The following is a 19,549-nucleotide window of genomic DNA, read 5'->3' as shown; positions in this document are numbered from 1 at the left end:
CTATCGGCTGCTCAGTGCGAAGTTGTGAGCACATTGAAGGACCACTAGAGTTCTTAAATAGTTATATACTCATTGGACATTAAAATAAGCATCATCGACACATGAGCGGCGTAACGTTGCCTGTTGGACCCCCCCCCCCTCTGTTGGCGCCCCCTCCCCTTTTGGCGCCCCTTCCTAAAATTGAAAAAATTTGGTGATTTCAGAGGATACGCCGGTAAAATCTCTAAAAAAGTGTGTTTCAGTTTTGCTAGTACATCAGTTAAGCTTTGCTAGTACCTCAGTTAAGCTTTTCCCACATGATTCAAACGACGATTTGCCACGCCCCTAAGATGGCGCCCCCCTCACAGCGGGGTCAGCTGGGCCTGGCCTTTCGTTACGCCACTGCATTGACAGAGGAGATGCCGAAAGTATATCATATGCTTTTAGTTTTACGGTCCAAATTCAAAGACTTAAAATGCACTTAACTTAGATGTCATAAGCTCAATACTATCGATGTGTAGAATGACATTCATTTTAAATTTAGGCTGGTTGACGGTTGTGAAGATCCTTCTTCCAGTGGTTAAAACAAGTTTCGTGTATGTGTTCACGAGCCGCAAGGGTGTGGGGTAGGTGTGGCTTAGCGACAGTGCTCGTCTTGATGATAGTAGACCATGCATCATACGGGTAAGGTTCAATTGTTTCTGCTCCTGATATGTATGGTGCAAGAGGGTGTTCACGTTACCTACTACCGCTTGTGATGCTCTACAGAAGTAGGCAATACATTGAGGGAGGATGGTCACTGTCCAGGGGGTTCTACCTGTATCGCCGTAGCAGAAGTTGTTATTTGCCTTTTTGTGGACACCCAATATCCATTTAAGAATTTTCAAGTGAGTAGTTTCAAGAGCATCTTTTGCTGCTGGCGCTGCTTTGGGAAGACTCGCTTCTTGATTTTTCGAGAGGATGGCTTTAACGATGTTAGTTGATGGCAGCCAAATAGGGCATTCATATATGGCCACTGGATTGACTAAGCTATCAATGAGAGTTTTAGCATCATGCTAGTGGTAAGGGCTCTCGTGTCAATAGTTCGTCTCATAGAGAAGAATGAGCGAAGAGCTTTCTTCCTAAGTTCATCGATTGCTTGTTTGAAGGAACCGTTCAGAGAGAATTGGATGAGTGACCGACAACTGAACCCAATTGAACCTAGTTCCCACGCAGTTTACAGGCACCCAATCAGCTTAATTGGGTGACCAATTAGCTTAAATCCTAAAACGACAACTGAACCCAGCTCAGGTCATATCACAACTGCACCCAAATTGGAAATACGACAACTGAACTCCAACGATCGGGTTTTCAGATTCTCCTTATTCGCAGGGGACTGTGGTCATTATCACTATAGGATCGATCTTGATCACTGTAATTTAGAGCATTGGAGCCCTGTGCTTAGCCCGGTAAAATATCAACTTAATAACACCAGAATGTGTGTGTGTCTGTGTGTCTGTGTGTGTGTCTGTGTGTGTAATTTCCGAACAGTTATACAAAAAAAACGGTAATAGTTACGGGACTGGTTTTTTTCGGTATAGTGCCGACAAAACTCTGATGAAGCCCATAAGAAAATTTTATAAAAATCGGCCGGTGGTAAGTGGTTTAATTGATGATTTTGTTCCAGAAATGTGACATAAATGGATGGGAGAGAGAACGAGGAGGATAACATGTACCGTAATTAGTTTAGCCCCACGTAATATCAGAGCTCACTCTTGCGGCCGCTTTGTTTTAACTGTAGGGAGATTTCATACTTTCATAAGACAGCATTATGCGTGATATCAAATATATAATGCGGTTGTATACTTTTACATTGCAACTGTGACAGTAAATTCCCGGCCGAAGGCACGGGTTACACTAGTTAATACATACAATTACATGCTACATGAAGATTGACGAGGTCTCCTCATAGCCATTGCTAAGTACTTTGGACACGATGTTGCTGCTTACAGCAGAATTATATTTTGATGACTTAATGTATGCGATTTTAAGTAATAATTATTATACAGGGTGGGCCAAAAGTCAGTACCCATACGTTGGCCTTAATAGCTCCGCCCTGTTGTATATTTGAGAGCTGTTGCTTTGCAGATGGCATACTGTACTAACTGGTTCGAGGATTCCGTCGTCAAAATTTGAAAATTCGAATATTTTAGACCACGCCCATTCAATATTAAAACACCTATATCGTTTTCTCTGAACATGCTGAACGCCTAATTTTTTTCAGAGACGGTAGATTATCAAATGTTGCATATGATCTGAAAACATGAGGCAAAACGGATTAGAAATGACAAAGTTATCAAGCATTTTCTGTATCTCGTTAACAAAATTGACTGGGTGATTATGTGACACCGTGACACGACACCTTAATTGGGCACCCTTAACAATTCCCATAATGTTTAACGGGGTAGTTAACGGGGTCACCTTATCACGTGATTAGGTAAACCAATCACCTGATCACACGTAATGAATAAACTCGTTATGCTTCATATCTCGGTCATCTGAAAAGCTAAAGTTCTAATTCTTTCAGAACAAACGTAATTCGAATGGCCAAACACAATTCAATAATATTTAGCTTGATCCGACTATCCAAACTATCAAATAAATGTGAAAATGAACTTCCATTTGAAAAAAATGAACGCAAATATTTTTCGAGTTGACAAATTCCTCGAACCAGTGGTGGTACTAAGTCATACCAGAAGGAAGTATTTAAATTGGGCACTCAGTGACTGAGCTATAAAGGCCAACGTATGGGTACTGACTTTTGGCCCACCCTGTATATTTACATTTTTACCTATTTAAATTAACATTAATGAAATATTGTCTCCGAAATTATAGCACTAGAAACCAGGCAGCAGCTAAACTAGAACGGTATTTGGACACCTGTTTATCTGTTAGTCATTTCTAACTGACTATTGGGTTCAGTTGTCGTTTCAACGTTAATTAGGTAGACTGATTGGGTTTACAATTATTTTCCCAAGCTACCCTGTCTAGGAAAAGTTCAAATTGGGTTCAGTTGTTGGGTAGCCAATTGGATTCCAAGATAGCAGTATTTTCTGACTGGTGCGATGTCCAAGTTGCCTAGTTTGAAGCCGTAAGCACATTTCAGTATTCGTGAGCTTGTGTTAAAAGGTTAATATTGTTTGTTGATATTCACAGATAGCTCCCACTTTTCGGCATAGCCATGCAAGCAATTGAGCAGTTTCTGTAAGCTGTCCGCAACCAGTGCTATAAGAGGACCAGGTCATCTACCCATAGGAGGTGACTTACTTTGACACCGTTTAATAAAGGTAAATCCAATGATAGTCTGATAGCTAGAGCTCGTGGATATAGAGTTTGAAGAGCTCGGGGGACATCGGATGTCCTTGTTCTGTGCCGAAGGTGACGTCAATGGCTGCGGATAGCTTTTGAAATATATATATAAATTATATATATATATCCATAGACACAGTGTTTCGTCCTATTAGGACTCATCAGTATGGCTCTAATATATATATACTTATTAATACTTTCAACACTACTATATAACAAATAATTTGAGGATGACTGTAAAGGTACATTTTACCGACATTTGAAGTCAAGGCGTTGTTTTACTGACAGTTGTGGCTGACTAACAATATATATATATATATAATTTATATATCTTCTCAAGATGTTCAGCGGTGAGTGGGCTCTTTATCTTTTGGTCGACTACAAATCTCATTCGAGAATTATGAATGGCTCGTAAATCGTTTGTGATTATCAGGGGTACTCCGTCTCCAGTTGATGGATCAGAAACTATTTGAATTGTGTCTTAAACAAAACGGTTTATTGTACTTGTAGGCGTTACCACTTAATAACGACTATTACTAAGGTGCGATTGTTTTAAATGTTAAATGGTTTCAGTAGAGGGCTGGTACAAAAAGCAAAACAGAGGCTCGTACTCAGTTTAAATTAAATGACTTTCAGTTTGGTTGAACTTAAAATATAAATGCTAGCTAATGTTGTATTCCGAGAAATCCGGCTTCAGCTGCACTCAAATAATTTGTGGAACGATATCTCAAGAACTGTACGATTTGGTAGCATCTACAATTTTGTCGGTGGAAACGTTTAAAATTATTCTTCACTCAGCTTTATTCGACAAATGTTTGTAAGTGCCTAAACAGTAAACTTATGTTATATATTATGTCCATTATAAAGTGATCTGCCGGGAATAATCATAAACGGTTTGGTCTATGTCCCATTAAATTTAAAGACACAGCTATTCGCATGACTTCATGTTTGGAATGATAAAAAGCAAAACTTAGGATGCTTGAACGGTATATCGTTTTATCACTATACATAAAATTATATTATAAACCAAATACCACAAAAATCACGGACCATAACAAAACATGAAACACAATCAACTAAACAATAAACCAATCAGCGAAGTAGAATTCTGTCACTTGAAGATCATTATGACTAGTTAGTTGATGCGTGTTTTAAGCGGCGGCAGCAAACCCGACCCTTTTATTGCCCATGTCGAAGACAGTGTAGTAAGGACCTAGGAAAACATCCCCCAGGATCCAGAGAGGGCCAGCAGGTGCGGGGATGTCCATACCAGTGATGCCGAGGAGACACTGAGTCTGTCCTAGCTCTGTTACCTGGTGGGGAGAGGTGGTTCAAGTCTCAGTTGCTGAATTTATTTAATTAATCAACTTATCAATAAATCAATCTCTCCTGGTAAATTCTTAAATGGTATTATATTTCATAGCTGTACGATAGGGTTGTTTCTATAATACAAATCGCGAAAAATTGATCGTTTTGCGTTGTGAATACGCTCATTGAAAGTTTTTTTCAATCGTTTATAAGTAATGATTGTGATTTTGGAGCCGCTTTAGGATCGTCGTTTAAAAAAGATAAAACATGAATGAACAATTAAATTTCTTGCAAGATTTCCATGTTTTTACTGGACTTTAAATTTTAGTGTGACGGAACTCTTGTGCAGTTTTTTGTCGCTTGATTTCTGCTTCCATCTCGAGAACTGTTGTATTGATACAAAATTCTTGAATTCGTTCAAGCTTCAGGGGATTAATTTTAAAACAAACAGAAGTTTTCAGTTTATATGTGTTTATCGTCTTCAGCAGCTAGTTGTTATATGCCCCCAGCTTTCTAAAGCTGCTATATTATACCGAAACTACCATTAAACAAATTTGAGAAAAACGTCACTTTATAATGTGTTTTAATGGATTTCTGAGATGAGAGCAAATGGCATGAACATGTTAGGGGAACTAGTCCTGCGTTATATCTTTGCTTTGAACACTCCAACTTCAAAGCTCTAAAGTTTCCATTTTGATTCACGTTCTGCGTTGAATTTCATTAACGTTGTGATTCGTTTTGTTCTGCTCAAGATGACCATACCAATATAACTATCAGTTGGATTTCAGTAACCAGTCCGCAATACTATCACAAAGCTGCCGCTGATTCGATGCCGTCTATTAATTAATCTATCTAGTCTATAAAGCGATAAGGTGGCAATTTGAGCTGATGCTCAAGAGAACTCTTGCAGCTAACTTATTCTTCCGCAGAAGGGAAACAAAACTGCATTTTTAAAATAAATGATAAAATTCTACGATATCTTATGGGAGGGTGAAATTTCCAAATTTCAATAACTTCCAAATAAAATAAATTTCCAAATTTCAATAACACACCTGGATAGACGTTTTACGTACGATTTCCTTAACCACTTACCATACCTAAACTGGGAGTTGCAGGTGGAACAGAAGCCAAGTCGTCAGGTGGTAATAAGTCTTTATAACTTGACTGAGTTACAGAGACTAATAAGTCTTTATAACTTGACTACCGAGGGTCCTTAACGAGTCCCTTTATTTGATCAGTTATCAGGCCAAAAATAACTATAAAGAGGCGTTACCATTATCAGTCACGCCATTCCGCATCTCCAGGAGTATACTGTTTACGTGAGTAAAGCGAACCATAGGGGTAATAAGAGGCATTAACCTTACTTGCAGAATGGTCAAATAACAAAACTTAAGAACACCTGATCGTACGAGGTATATTCGCTGTTCAGGTGACATACCATTATATTGTCAGACCATTTATATATTGTCTATATTAGGTTATCAGTACGACTACGAACTTGTACGATGTAACCGCTGTTCAGGCAACAGACCATTAGTAAAGTCGCAGTTATATGATATTGATAACCAGCCTAGGAGTTAAACAATCACTACCTTAGTAATTAGCTTAAGTACTATACTGTTAACTGTGACGTAAAGTGAGGGGGTTGGTTCCGAGGTTGTATCACGTTTGTTCATATTACGTGCCATCACCACGTTTACTTAATATACCTTTAAATGTCCTGTGGTTTTATCTTGCTGTTCCACTCTCTCTTCTATTCGTAATTTTTTTCTCGTTTCTATACGAGGTGGGGAAATGTCCGCACGATTTTCTGAGTTTAGCGGCCCCATCAGCCATCCGAACTAGGGTCCCGCCCGGGACCAGTTCTACTAACCTTGAGAACATATTGGTCTGCAGTGAGTGTGAACTTAGTCCCTCCGATCATAATAGTAAACATTGGTAGGCTCTTTATCTGAAAATAATAGTGAGGTAACGGGTGGCAGACAACTGAACCCAATTGAACCTAGTTCCCACGCAGTTAACAGGCACCCAATCAGCTTAATTGGGTGACCAATCAGTTTAAATCCCAAAACGACAACTGAACCCAGGTCATATCACAACTGCACCCAAATTGAAAATACGACAACTGAACCCAAGGAAATACGACAACTGAACCCAACGATCGGATTTTCAGGTTCTCCTTCTTCGCAGGGGACTGTGCTCATTATCACTATAGGATAGATCATGACCACTGTAATTTAGAGCATTGGAGCCCTGTGCTTACCCCGGTAAAATATTAATACATACATGCTACATGAAGATTGAAGAGGTCTCCTCCTAGTCGTTGGAGTGGCCTGCATCACACACATCTCTTCTACGGTGTTCCACTAGTTTTAGAGCTAACTGTTTTACTGCGTCTCTGCTGATGTTATCGACACCTGTCAGCCGCATCCTCGAGAACACAAGCCATCCAGCCTTTACGGAGTCGTCCTCTCAGTCTCTTCCCATAGTTTGGTTTCTAATCCAGTAAAAAATTGGGAACCTGTGTCTCTGGCATTCTGGCAACGTGTCCGTCTAGCTTTGAAAGTTAGCCTTGTAGATACGGATCTTGATGGGCGTTCTTATAGTTCCACTGTTTCATGTCTTCCAAAGCTGATGGAACGCACCATTAGCACGCTGGATACTTGGCTCAGGTTACTTGACTCCGATCTCGTGACTCCTGATGCTTTGGGAGGGCCTGCCATGGTTCAGATCTTGAGCCCTGGGTCTCGATGCTTGAGGAGCAGTGGATCGTATCCTTTTCGGCACGCTTCGTGAACACTGAACACGTAAGCTTGTTAGATCAGATCTCGCGATCGAAAGACACCTGAGACCTTGTCATCTATTAGTACGAAAGGATCGAGATACCCCTACTACCTCTACTTGGAGATGCCAGAATTACAGAACCAAGAAATGTCCTGCTCATGTATTCCTTGACCATGGAGATCAGTCCTTGGCCAGCGGTGCCAAACCTCATTCCCACGACCCTGACAACTTAGTAGCTGAGAAAGCAGAGTTCAGAGCAGAATTGAAGCGGAAAGCTGCCGACCAACACCTCTCAGCAACCCAAAACCTCCTCACCGAAGCCTTATCTACATGCCCATCCGAAATCAACGTGGTACTACCTAAACTAGAATCCCTTGCCAGAATTGTCCAACGATCACGAGCAGATAAGTCCGGATCTGCCAACCACTCCGAAGCACCAACCTCAACAGACCGAAATTATAGCACTAGAAACCAGGCAGCAGCTAAACTAGAACGGTATTTGGAAACCTGTTAAACTGTTACTGTTAGTGATTTATAGTGACGATTGGGTTCAGTTGTCGTTTCAAAGTTAATTAGGTAGTCTGATTGGGTTTATAATTATTTTCCCAAGCTACCCTGTCTAGGAAAAGTCCAAATTGGGTTCAGTTGTCCGGTAGCCGAGGTAACATTTACAAAACTTAACATTTGTATGATTATAAACAGCGTGAAATTAGAGTAAATATTTGTTCTTCTTTTTTCTCTAGTGTATAATTAAGTGTATTTAACGAACTTAGTGATTTAACTTAGTGATTTAACGAACCTTGGTACAGTCTATGATAGCAACTCCGCTAACTGGGGTAGCTCCAGCTGCTGCGTAGATCTGAGCTACTTCGTGGGTAGGTCCAGTCATCAGACTGGTTCCCGTATCAGCAATAGCGTTACACCCACCTCAGAAGGTATTGTTATTATTTTATACAAATTTTCGGTGTCTTAAAATTAGCAAAATTTCAGATGACAAAATTGTTAGTTCGTTGTCCGTTCAAATTTTGGCGGACGTCCTAAGTAGATAGCCTCTTAGACTTAAGTGTTAATTTTAATGTCCGTTCAAAATCATGTCCGTTCAAGCAATGTCTGTTTAAATAACGTCCGATAAGGCATCTGCAGCACGTGGGTATAAGAAAGAGCAAACCCAGCGCCGTGATGTAACGGTCAGCTGGGGGCTCGACATTCGAGGAGACTCTGACTAGTTTGTTTTTTCTGTGACACATTTCCCGCCCCTAAGATCTTGAGTTTAAGTGATTTATCTTACATCAATGCGTGATTTTCTTTATTTGATGATATTTTATTCGACTCATACGATACTTTAATACTTTTACTTCGCCTGGTGTCGTGGCGATCGAAGTGAATAATGATATTGAGATATTATGCAACACCTCATTTCCAAAATGAGGTTGAGGATCAATATGATATTACTTCTACTTTAACCGAAAACCATTGTAGTGTTTTAGTATTAATTAAACTCCCAGTACTAATTAATTATATTAGACGGTAAATCACAGTTAGATATTTAAATCGCTTACAAATCCTTCGATCATCCAACACCTTATATGTTATTGAATTGCGATTATAATTTTGCAGTTACAATAAAGGGTGATACTATTCTTTCAACCCTCGCGAGAACTCTCATACACAAGTCCCTTGACCTAGTTGACATAGTATAGCGATAGCCTCTAGACTCCGAGATCTTTTTTTTTTATTTTAAATTTTTTTAAGAGAGGTTGAGTCTGCACAGAGGGGTCTGTCTCCAAACAGAGACCGACAACATCTCCCTGATCTCACCTGCACAGAGGGGTCTGTCTCCAAACAGAGACCGACAACATCCCCCTGATCTCACCTGCACAGAGGGGTCTGTCTCCAAACATCATCCCGTCCACTTTAAACTCCCAGTAGGCAGACAGTGTGACTGGAGCCCAGGTAAAGTTACCAGTGTAGTGAGCAGGATCCATACCTCCTAGAGTCAGTTCTCCTCCATCTTCTCCCTGTTAAAGTAGAGTGGTAAAGTAGGATTCTCCTCCTGTTGATCAAAGAAGTACATATAAATACTTCATATCATTATTAGAGGACTACTGACTTACTGATATCCAGTATTTTAATATAGACGTAGTGGAGGGTTAAACTTAAGCTGGTTTCAACCTCAGGTTTTTCTCAAATACCCCGTTAAGCAGTAACTTTTGTCACCGCACCCGACCTTCACTGCTATGTATTATTCCACATCGTTGTCAGCAAATTTTACATGATTCATCTTGTATCACGTCGTGACACCCATTGTCGTTTCACGGGGTGAAAGTCACGATACAGCCGCGCACTCGTGCACGGCGGGCCTACAACGTGAGGCAAGATTCATCTAGCTGAACACTGCAGTATTGCTTAATTGCTCCGGTTGAGGAAGTGGCTTGTGTCTCATTTCATAACATCCCTTTAGGCGAAATTATAGTATGATAATTAATATTATTAATCTAGATTTTTAGCTTGTGTGTTGATAACAGTTGCTCTCTTCGGGGAGCTGGTGGCTCAGTTGGTAAATCCGCCTGGCATTGCTTGAGGTACCAGGTTCGATTCCCGACTCTGCCATTAGCCTTGGGCTTGGTGGTGTAGTGTCGGGCAGCGCGGCCAGCGATCGTTAGATCGCTGGTTCGAGCCCCAGCCCTGCATCGTTTAACTTTATCCCCCCCTGCTGTGTGGAAACAGCAGAGTAAACCACACCAATTACAACAAATCGAAAACTACACTTAGTTCTGAGAATAATTCTCTCGGAGGCGGGTGTATGTGAGTAGAAACCGTGACGACGCTTCCAATTAACCCACCCCAATTGCAACAAACACACAATACACACAATATATATAATAACGTGTACACATTGCCGTTACATCCGATAAGACGAGCAAATACATTACTAAGCCTTATGCACGTCACCAATATATACCAGTTACACTAAATACACCAAAAAATTAACTCCTCGGCATCGACTTGTGGTTGTGTGTAAGATTAATGGCTTAGCAAGGAGTGAGTATAAACGCATATCAAATATAAGTATGCAATCCCTGGGATCTACGGCAGTCATTCTTAGGAGGGGCGCCCCCGACCCAACTGCCATTGCTCAGCAATGGTACCAGCAGGTTCGTCCTGGAATAGTGGACTCGATGCAAATCAGCTGGGCTTCAGTAGGACCCATCGTTCTCATGGGTCGCTTGCTCGCAAGAGTCAAGTCAGAAACCGACTAAGAAAGTTATGTCAAAGTTATTGTACAGTGTGTACAGAGATGTGAAACAATTTGTCAGAGAAGCTGTCAAAATGAAAGAAGATGTGGAGGAGTTGAAGAGCTCTCTTATTCGGTCACAAACTTCGGTGATTAAACTGCAGAGTGAACTTCTTGAGGGCAAATCAAAGCAGTTGGAATCTGTTCAGACCACCGTAAAATCTGCCGTTCAGGAAAGTGTACAAGCTGAGATCAGGTCATACAGTAAAGCTGTTTCGAAGGTCCCGCCGGAAACTGTACTGACAGAACGGAGCTTGAAAAATGTAGTTCAAAGTGCTGTATCGAAAGAGGACCGCAGTAGGAATTCGGTCGTGCTTGGTTTAATGGAGACAGATGATGAGAAACTATCCGATAAAGTAGACGAACTGCTTGAACAAATCGAAGTAAAACCACGCTATGAAGCTGTCAGGATTGGAAGGAGATTAGCCGACAAGACCAGACCTGTCAAAATTTCGGTCACAAACACCAATGTCCAATAATGTTCACGAGATATTATTGAAATCGAAGAAACTGAAACTGAGTCAGCACCACAAAACAGTCTTCATTTCTCCATATCGGTCAACTGAGAAGCAAACCGAACACCGTCTGCTGGTATTGGAAATGAAACAGAAGGCAAAGGACGATTTGAATAGACGCTATTATATCAGAAGTGGTATTATTTGTTGTGAGGACAAAATCCTAGACTAATTTAAATTATTTACGACATTGTCATATTCATTTTCATGCTAGTCTTTTCCACTCACCCTTTAGAGCCGCTCTGACATGGTTAGTAGCTGGCACTTGTGCCAGCTGCTAAGCATATGGGCGGGATATAAGCACATTATTTCATTTCATTTCATTTTATACCTTCGCACTGTGAGAGCTGCTCGCGTGGTTATGAATGAACATTTGAGGTTATTTGTGCAGCTCGACAGGAGTACGAAAGTATTATCTGTATAACGTCCCGGAGGATTTTATAATAAATAGTAGAAGGATCAGTATTATAAGATTATAGATTAAAATATAGATAAGATAATAAACTATAAAGATAATATAAGAAACTATAACACTCACGTCGAGTTTGCGATTGAGCCAGAACGCGAACACAGGCTCATCTACAAGACTCTGATCAATCATATTGTTAAAGACAGGAACAGCTCCAGTAACAGCTATAGTAGGGAATCCCATCCCGAGTATACCATCAAACTGAAACAAATCTTCCTTTAATAATTAATAATATCATACATCAAATAACTGGAGAAGGGTTAAATGCGATGTTTTAAAGAATATTCAATATATCATACATTGAATAATCTAATTCTGAGAAAAATAAACATGTTCAGACTCTGTAAAAGTATTATAATACTTTGGCAGGTTACCACACAGTACACAGGTGACATTTTCTTATTGTCTATTAAAATCGGTAAATGAGAGGTCAGGAAGCACTTTAAAAAAAATGCAGGTTTTATAAACGTCTACTAACAGCTCATGAGTAATTAATAATTTTTAAGTAATCTATTAAAATACAGGGTGGGCCAAAAGTCACTGGACATACGTTGGCCTTAATAGCTCAGTCACTGAGTGACCAATTGAAATAATTCTTTCTGGTACGACTTACTACCAGTACCACCACTGCACTGGTTCGAGGAATTTGCTAAATCGAAAAATATTCGAGTTCATTTTTTTCAAATGAAGGTTCATTTTTGCATTTATTTGATAGTTTGGATAGTCGGATCGAGCTAAATTTTATTGAATTGTGTTTCGCCATTCGAATTGCATTTGTCCTGAAAAAAATAGAGATTTTTCTCAGATGGCCGAGATACGAAGCATAACGAGTTTATTCATTGACATTACGTGTGATCAGGTGATTGGCTTACCTAATACCTGATCACGTGAAAAGGTCACCCCGTTAACCACCCCATTAAACATTATGGGATTCGTTAAGACTGTCCAATTAAGGTGTCGTGTCACGGTGTCACATAATCACCCAGTCAATTTTGTTAACGAGATACACTTCGTCATTTCTAATCCGTTTTCAATTAGCGGTTTCAATTAGCGGGTGCAAAGGATGGGGAAGCGATTATATTTATAAGCGCTTATAAGCGCTTTTCTAATTTTTATAAATCATTAAGCAATACACCGCTCAAGATCATACGTTGCTGCCTTCTTTGTTGCCAGAGGCCGAGGAGTTTGGTGTTCTTACCGTAACAAATAGGCGATTATAAGCGCGTTTCCAGAATTATTAATCCAGTGTAGTAGCTATAGCATGCACTGCTCTTGAGTTCACAGACATATGTACAATTATTGTACATGTGGACTAGCTGGAGCGCCCTCGATTATCTGGTCTTCGAATAATATTTCTACCTATTTAATCTAATAGCTGACAGTTTTTCCTACACGGGAATACCAAGTTTTTAAACAATTGGGGATGTTAAGAATCATAGGTAGCAAGTTGGTTGAAAATTACAAGTCGGGAGTCACGTGACCGCGTTTAGGTGTTAAGTCTGTTAACTGTTAAGTGATCCAGCAATCAAATGCGTCCAAAAATTAAATCAATTCCGCATCAAACAATGAAAAATCACCATTTTATCATTTATAAGGTTTTATTAATTCCCCGGCACATGTAATGTATGCCAAATTAAATATAAATATAATCGATTAAAATATGGACATGATGAGGATTTTAATCGATTATAATGGATCATTTATTGTGAGGAGTTGTGACCTTCTAAAGCTACTTAAATGGTTACTAAACAGAACGAGTAGCAAAATGTGGCTGAGCACCGCCCATCTTCATCCTTTTAACTTTTTAATCTAGATGTAATCATGTTGCACACTTAACCTAGTACAGCTTGCTTCAAAATCTATGAAGTATTGATTCGTCAAAGCTTCAACAAGACCGTTTCAGAGTCTTATTGACGTACTGCGAGGCTTGTGAACACATTTTCGCTCTTTTCTCTTTGTCACGTGACCAGTGACCATGGTCGCATACACAGAATCATCAGAAATTCTCTAAACATCTTTCCTCTTTACTGCAACATTTTAATGCTATTCTCAAATTTGGTGCACAGTCTAACTTCCGTTGTCAGACGTCTGGGTTAGCATTCGTTATTTCAGTATTTATACTTTATTAAGTTACAGTTTATTATTGCTGTTACATAATTTCGGGATAAACTTTGAAAATTTGAAAAATCTTGATAAGAAGCAGTTGCGTAGGTACTTTGTTCTTTCTTGCTAATGCTTTTTCAACTACAGTATTTCTACGAGACATACTACAATTCCCTTGTTTTTAGAGTAAAGATGCCATTAACGAGAAAAACTAAAAGCAGCTGTAATTTCTCGGAATTTATAAAATTCACATTATGAGTAAATTCCCACCTTACCTCTTTGAATCCATTAGAAGGGGTGAATAGATCTTTTAAAAGGATATATAAAATGCATTTAGATGATTTAATATGTGTGACGTGGTATGAACACAAATTGGACAGCTTATTTTAACTAAGAGATTTTTCACTAGGGTTGATAATTTCAACACTGCTTAGCCACTTCATCTTCCTATAAAGCTATAAGTAGTTAAGTATTCTAGGTTGAAGCTTATTCATTTTAATCCCTATCTATTTCCGGCCACCCGCCACCAGGTTCAATAATTAAATGAGGGTTTTTATTTTAATATTTCATTGCAATTTTAATTAAGAGATTTTTCACTAGGATTGATAATTTCAACACTGCTTAGCCATTTCATTTTCCTATAAAGCTATAAGTAGTTAGGTATTCTAGATTGAAGCTCATTCATTTTAATCCCTATCTTTTACCGGCCACCCGCCACCAGGTTTATTAATTAAATGAGGATTTTTATTACAATATTTCACTGCCACTCTAAGCTTAAGGCTTATATCTACACAATTCTCTGCGCAGTGCTTACCAACAAAATACTTCGATTTCTACCGCCCTGTAAGTATTTCAAGATTATTATTAATTTGTTATTAAAAATAAACATGAGTGGAATAATAAGATGACTGATCAATAGAATAAACTATTTCTTTTGTATGGACTCATGTTATTCTTATATTTAGTGTGATATGAACGATACATATAATATTTGCTGATATTGTCTGAATATATGAGTATCATAATACCTTACGAAATACGAGGCATATTTAAATGGTACGAAAGTCGGTGATTTTTCGAAAAAAACTCCATATTTTCGGACTACCAAAATTTAGGTCACCATCATTATTTTTTCACGTATTTTCCTTAATCATGACTTTATTGATTTACTTTCAACTTATCAATATACCTAGTAAGTTATAAATGTGATTTATCAAACAATTAATGGACACTAGTATTCGATCATGAATTGCTTTTAAAATGATTTTGGACACGTTCCATTAAAAATAAGCAAGCTCTATCACTACTTTATTGGCCACGGCGGTGAAATTTCGGGAGTAGTGGAAGATAAAAAACACTGTCGGTCTCCTATACACTCTGGAGGATTATAAGTTAAGTTGAGGCTAACTTTCAAAGGCTCTGGAGAGATTGTTTACAAGATGAAACAGCTGATCAGAGAAGATCTTTGTATTTAATTTTCTCAAATAATGGGTTTCATTTTTGCAAAATAAGGAGATGAAAAAAATCTCCAAATACCATGATTTAATTTGGGGTACGAAATGTGACGGTTTTCGGAAGAAATTCCCATATTTTCGTTCCCAAATCATTTAGGTCACCGGAATTATGTCGAGCATAAATATGTCTCGTAAGGTATACAATATATACATTTATGTAATATCCCATTGAGGCACATGCCAACCAATCATAAGTTTAATAATACTACTAGTTTGCACTCTGGATCGGATATCATGCTCCTAGATCTCATATGTATTGTTTAAAACCTTTAGATTATATTAAACAATCAGGAAAATGTGTGGGTAGAAGAATAATAATCTCTATATACAAAATAAATTGATAAAACTCACCTTGGCCGCTAAAAAACTATATCCTGGCTCCTTAATAAAACTCACCTTGACCGCAACTAAAGTATATCCTGGCTCCTTAATAAAACTCACCTTGGCCGCAACAACAGTATATCCTGGCTCCAAAATAAAACTCACCTTGACCGCAACAAAGATAAATTCTGGCTCCTTAATAAAACTCACCTTTGCCGCAACAAAAGTATGTCCTGGCTCCTTAATAAAACTCACCTTGGCCGCAAAAAAGTATATCCTGGCTCCTTAATAAAACTCACCTCGGCCACAACAACAGTTTATCCTAGCTCCATAATAAAACTCACCTTGACCGCAACAAAAGTATATCCTGGCTCCTTAATAAAACTCACCTTGGCCGCAACAAAAGTATATCCTGGCTCCTTAATAAAACTCACCTTGGCTGCAACAAAAGTATATCCTGGCTCCTTAATAAAACTCACCTTGGCCGCAACAAAAGTATATCCTGGCTCCTTAATAGCCTCTGCAAACAGCTGGCCTTTAATAGTCATATCGCCCATCTTAACATTGTCCTTGCTGATGTATCCTGAAAATAGAAATACTCGATACTATTGATAAACTAATAACAACACTACAAATCTATTATGTTTATTGATGACGTTACAGAAGGAATTGATTTAATGCAGTCCGAGGAGTCCTAACTGAAACTCTCCTTGTGTCCTAAGATGGCGTTTTTCTCGTCTGATATATTATTATTAACATACGAGAATGTTGATTGACATATTAGCGTATTTAAACTTAACTCTTATATACCTTTACGTAAAGTTAATACCGTTAAAGTTATATCGTTACGCAAAGTTAACGGCGTTACCCATAATATACCGTTCAGTTATTCGCTATAACTCTAATACACCATTTTAGCTATTTTACTTCCCCAATACTTATTACTCTTAATTTTTTGTCCACTACAAGTTTTACAAATGTTTAAGATATGTTTACCGACTTGTACTAATAAACCATTTATTAACTTATACTTATAGTACGAAATAAAAGTTAAGATACAAAACGTGGGCTTATAGCATCATTATTTGGTTTTGTCAGAACCTAGAAATATAGTGCCAGGAGCTGGTTTTGTAGTTGGAAAGTGCTTTTAAGAAAGAGTGGGGGCTCAACTTTCAAGGCTCATACTTTGCGTTAACAAGGCGACTTGTCACAGACGGTTTATACATTTTATGATATGTGATGATTGCTTGTGTTCCAAATGGACTACTGAATGTGCTTTATAATCCTGTTCCTTCTACGGAAGGAGCCTGAATTGGCAAAATCACGAAATCTCTGTCTTTTTAATTTTTTTCCAACTATAGTGCTGCAGATATTTTCCCATGATATTGTTAGCATTTATCTATTTAATTACAATCAGTACTACAGAATGCAGATATAGTACCAGTCGCTAAGAGCTAAGTACAGGAGGCATGGCTGATATGCTGCAGCATACTGGAACAGTAGAGTGCCATGGTAATATAACGACCGCTATTGTCTCGTTCTGCAAATATATCTGTATTGTATATGCAGGGTGGCAGCGTCCATTTAAAACAATTAATTGGGCAGGGGTCAGCCAATAAAAGTCGCGAAATAATGGGGCAACGTTGAATATTCCGCTAGGGAGAATTAATAGATTTTGAGTGCTCTGTAAACGGAAAAAAGTCCATTAGAGTTTATCGGGTCTAGTTTTCACTCGTAGGTGGGAACACCATGCACGTACTAGTACTAGTATTACCGGTTATTACCACTGTAGCAGGTAGTTGTAAGATTGGGACTATATAACTTACTGGGCCACGCTCAGCCTGTCATTCCGCCGAATCTCTATTCTATGTTTATGAACATGATAGCCTGAGGTTCCCAGGTAATATATAACAAGGTACTTTTTCTTGCGGCCAAGGTGAGTTTTATTAAGGAGCCAGGATATGAGCAGGTTCCAATCAGGAAATCTAAGTTTGACCCATATCTATGTATATTCTCTGAAATTTTTAAGCAATTCTGATACGAATTACGTGAGTTATTAGAGGGTTGTTGGTTGTGTGTGGGTAGTTACTTCTTGGCCACCCTGTACACTGTATATAATATGTGGTAACCAGGGCCGGGGTAACACTAACTAGTGTTAACCAGTCATAGTAACCAGGGGTGACCAGTGGTATATGTAACCAGTCATGCTGTCTTGGTAACCAGGGGTAGCCAGTGGTAACCAGTGGTATCCAGTGAAGCAGCGAATTATTATTAACGCGCCGTGACAGCTCATGCCTGAGAAATTTAATTAAAACGCGAAATTTCCGTTAACTTATACATTTCGTAACACTTATAATTCCCTTACCGGTGAGACTCCCTGTTCCATACTGTATTGAGAAAGTGGTTCCGTTTTTCTGAAAGGTCGATGAAGAAGAATCCTTGTATCTCCTACGAGGGATTATCAGTGTGTTAGATAGACCGGTAGACCCGCTAATATTTGATCGGGGGGGGGGGGGGGGGGGGGGGTCCAATGGCATAAAATGGAGTATTACCCAAGGGTTTAAAAAACGCAATTTTGGACTCGAGGGTTCCCCTTTGTAATGCGATCTCGGAAGGCAGGCCTGCCCTTCGCAATATGAGCTCGATGCGGGAGCTTTTCCTTTAGAGGTATCAATCGAATAACTCGGGCCGAAACTTTTTTAAGTCAAAAATTTTAAAAGTTTTTCTGGAAACTACTTTTGTCCATGTTTCATGCTACCCTGATCAGTATGAGCCGAAAATATTTTTTCGGTTTTCGAAGTCCACACCTACCATTCGATATACAATTTTGGACTCGAGGGTTCCCCTTTGTAATGCGATCTCGAAAGGCAGGCCTCCCCTTCGCAATACGAGCTCGGAAGCGGAAGCTCTGCCGTCAGAGGTATTTATCGAGATTGACTCGGACCGAACACAATATCTTTGTCTATATCATATGTGCTGTTTGTCTTAAGAATAGTACTAGAAAATAGTAAACTGACCGTAAAATGGAGATTTAATTTGCAATAAGAAAAATTTGATAGAGCAGATAGTACCTGTGAGTCCTGCAGGCAATGTTAAGAATACCACAATGAGAGCTGGGTACCCAGAGGTTACTGCTGCCCGTATCAAATATCACTCTGAACATCTGTGGAGGTGTTCCGATACCGACTTCACCGAAATACTGTGCATTCATTACGTCTTTTAGCACTATGTCTGTCTTGCCTGCCGAGTAAGTTAATGAAAAATATCTGATCAGCTAGGGAAACGATCGCGATATTTTAATGAACATACCTAAATTGAGGGATTACAAATAGTAATACGTTCAAACCCGCTACAAGTTGACAGATTTATTAGAAAGATGTGTTTGATCCTCCCATTTGTTGCGTAAATTAGATTTTTGTCTTTAAGATTTCAAGTAACATATCTCTATTACTTTATTTCATTTATAACTCATTCGCTTCTTAAAACTACCTGGTCACTGAAATTATTTACCTTTTAAAGCCTCTTTCTTGGTGTGATCGTTTAATCTCTCTATTTCTTCAAAGCTCATGGAGGCCACAAGGTCGTCCATTACGGAGCGGGTTTTCTTGAGCTGGAACCGGACTAGGCCAGATGTTAAGGTGACCAGCAGAAGTATAGTCACTGAAATGTTAACTATTTCATAAAGACAATCTAACAGAGACAAAACACAATTCCTGTAGATTGCAATTGTAGAGATATCACTCTGAGATATAATTATAACGACTTTTTGTGGTAAAAACTTGCGAAATAAGTGGAACCACTAACCTGCTCGGAACATTTTGAAAAAGAGTGCACTGGAAAATTGGTGCAGAGAGGAAACTTATAGAGTTAGATTGTAAGTGTAACTGGGCCCCTTTTATCCTGTTTTACGCTG

The 19,549-nt window shown here is 38.9% G+C and overlaps 1 protein-coding gene across 1 annotated transcript; it reads right to left on the bottom strand.

Annotated features, from left to right (window-relative positions):
* Nucleotides 1–4,303: 4,303 nt before the first annotated feature.
* Nucleotides 4,304–19,523, bottom strand: LOC134813637 (cathepsin D-like). Its single transcript, XM_063821519.1, has 10 exons — nt 19,441–19,523; nt 19,147–19,296; nt 18,708–18,876; nt 18,002–18,084; nt 16,116–16,219; nt 11,768–11,899; nt 9,293–9,437; nt 8,219–8,346; nt 6,509–6,586; nt 4,304–4,640 (listed from the first exon to the last, which is right to left on the bottom strand). The coding sequence occupies exons 1-10, from the start codon at nt 19,451–19,453 to the stop codon at nt 4,479–4,481; spliced, it is 1,164 nt and encodes a 387-aa protein (XP_063677589.1). The 5' UTR covers nt 19,454–19,523; the 3' UTR covers nt 4,304–4,478.
* Nucleotides 19,524–19,549: the final 26 nt, after the last annotated feature.

This window comes from Bolinopsis microptera, chromosome 3 (assembly GCF_026151205.1).
Source record: "Bolinopsis microptera isolate Bmic1 chromosome 3, MBARI_Bmic_1.0, whole genome shotgun sequence".
Taxonomy (NCBI): Eukaryota; Metazoa; Ctenophora; class Tentaculata; order Lobata; family Bolinopsidae; genus Bolinopsis; species Bolinopsis microptera.
The sequence above is the reverse complement of the archived record's forward strand: the minus strand, read 5'-3'. Positions and strand labels throughout refer to the sequence as shown.

What these genes read in the sequence shown, in the direction of transcription:
- LOC134813637 (XM_063821519.1), bottom strand. An exon ending in ATTGCCTGCAGGACTCACAG is followed by an intron (nt 18,085 to 18,707) that starts GTACTATCTGCT and finishes AATCCCTCGTAG; the next exon opens with GAGATACAAGGATTCTTCTT. An exon ending in TGGAACAGGGAGTCTCACCG is followed by an intron (nt 16,220 to 18,001) that starts GTAAGGGAATTA and finishes TTCTATTTTCAG; the next exon opens with GATACATCAGCAAGGACAAT.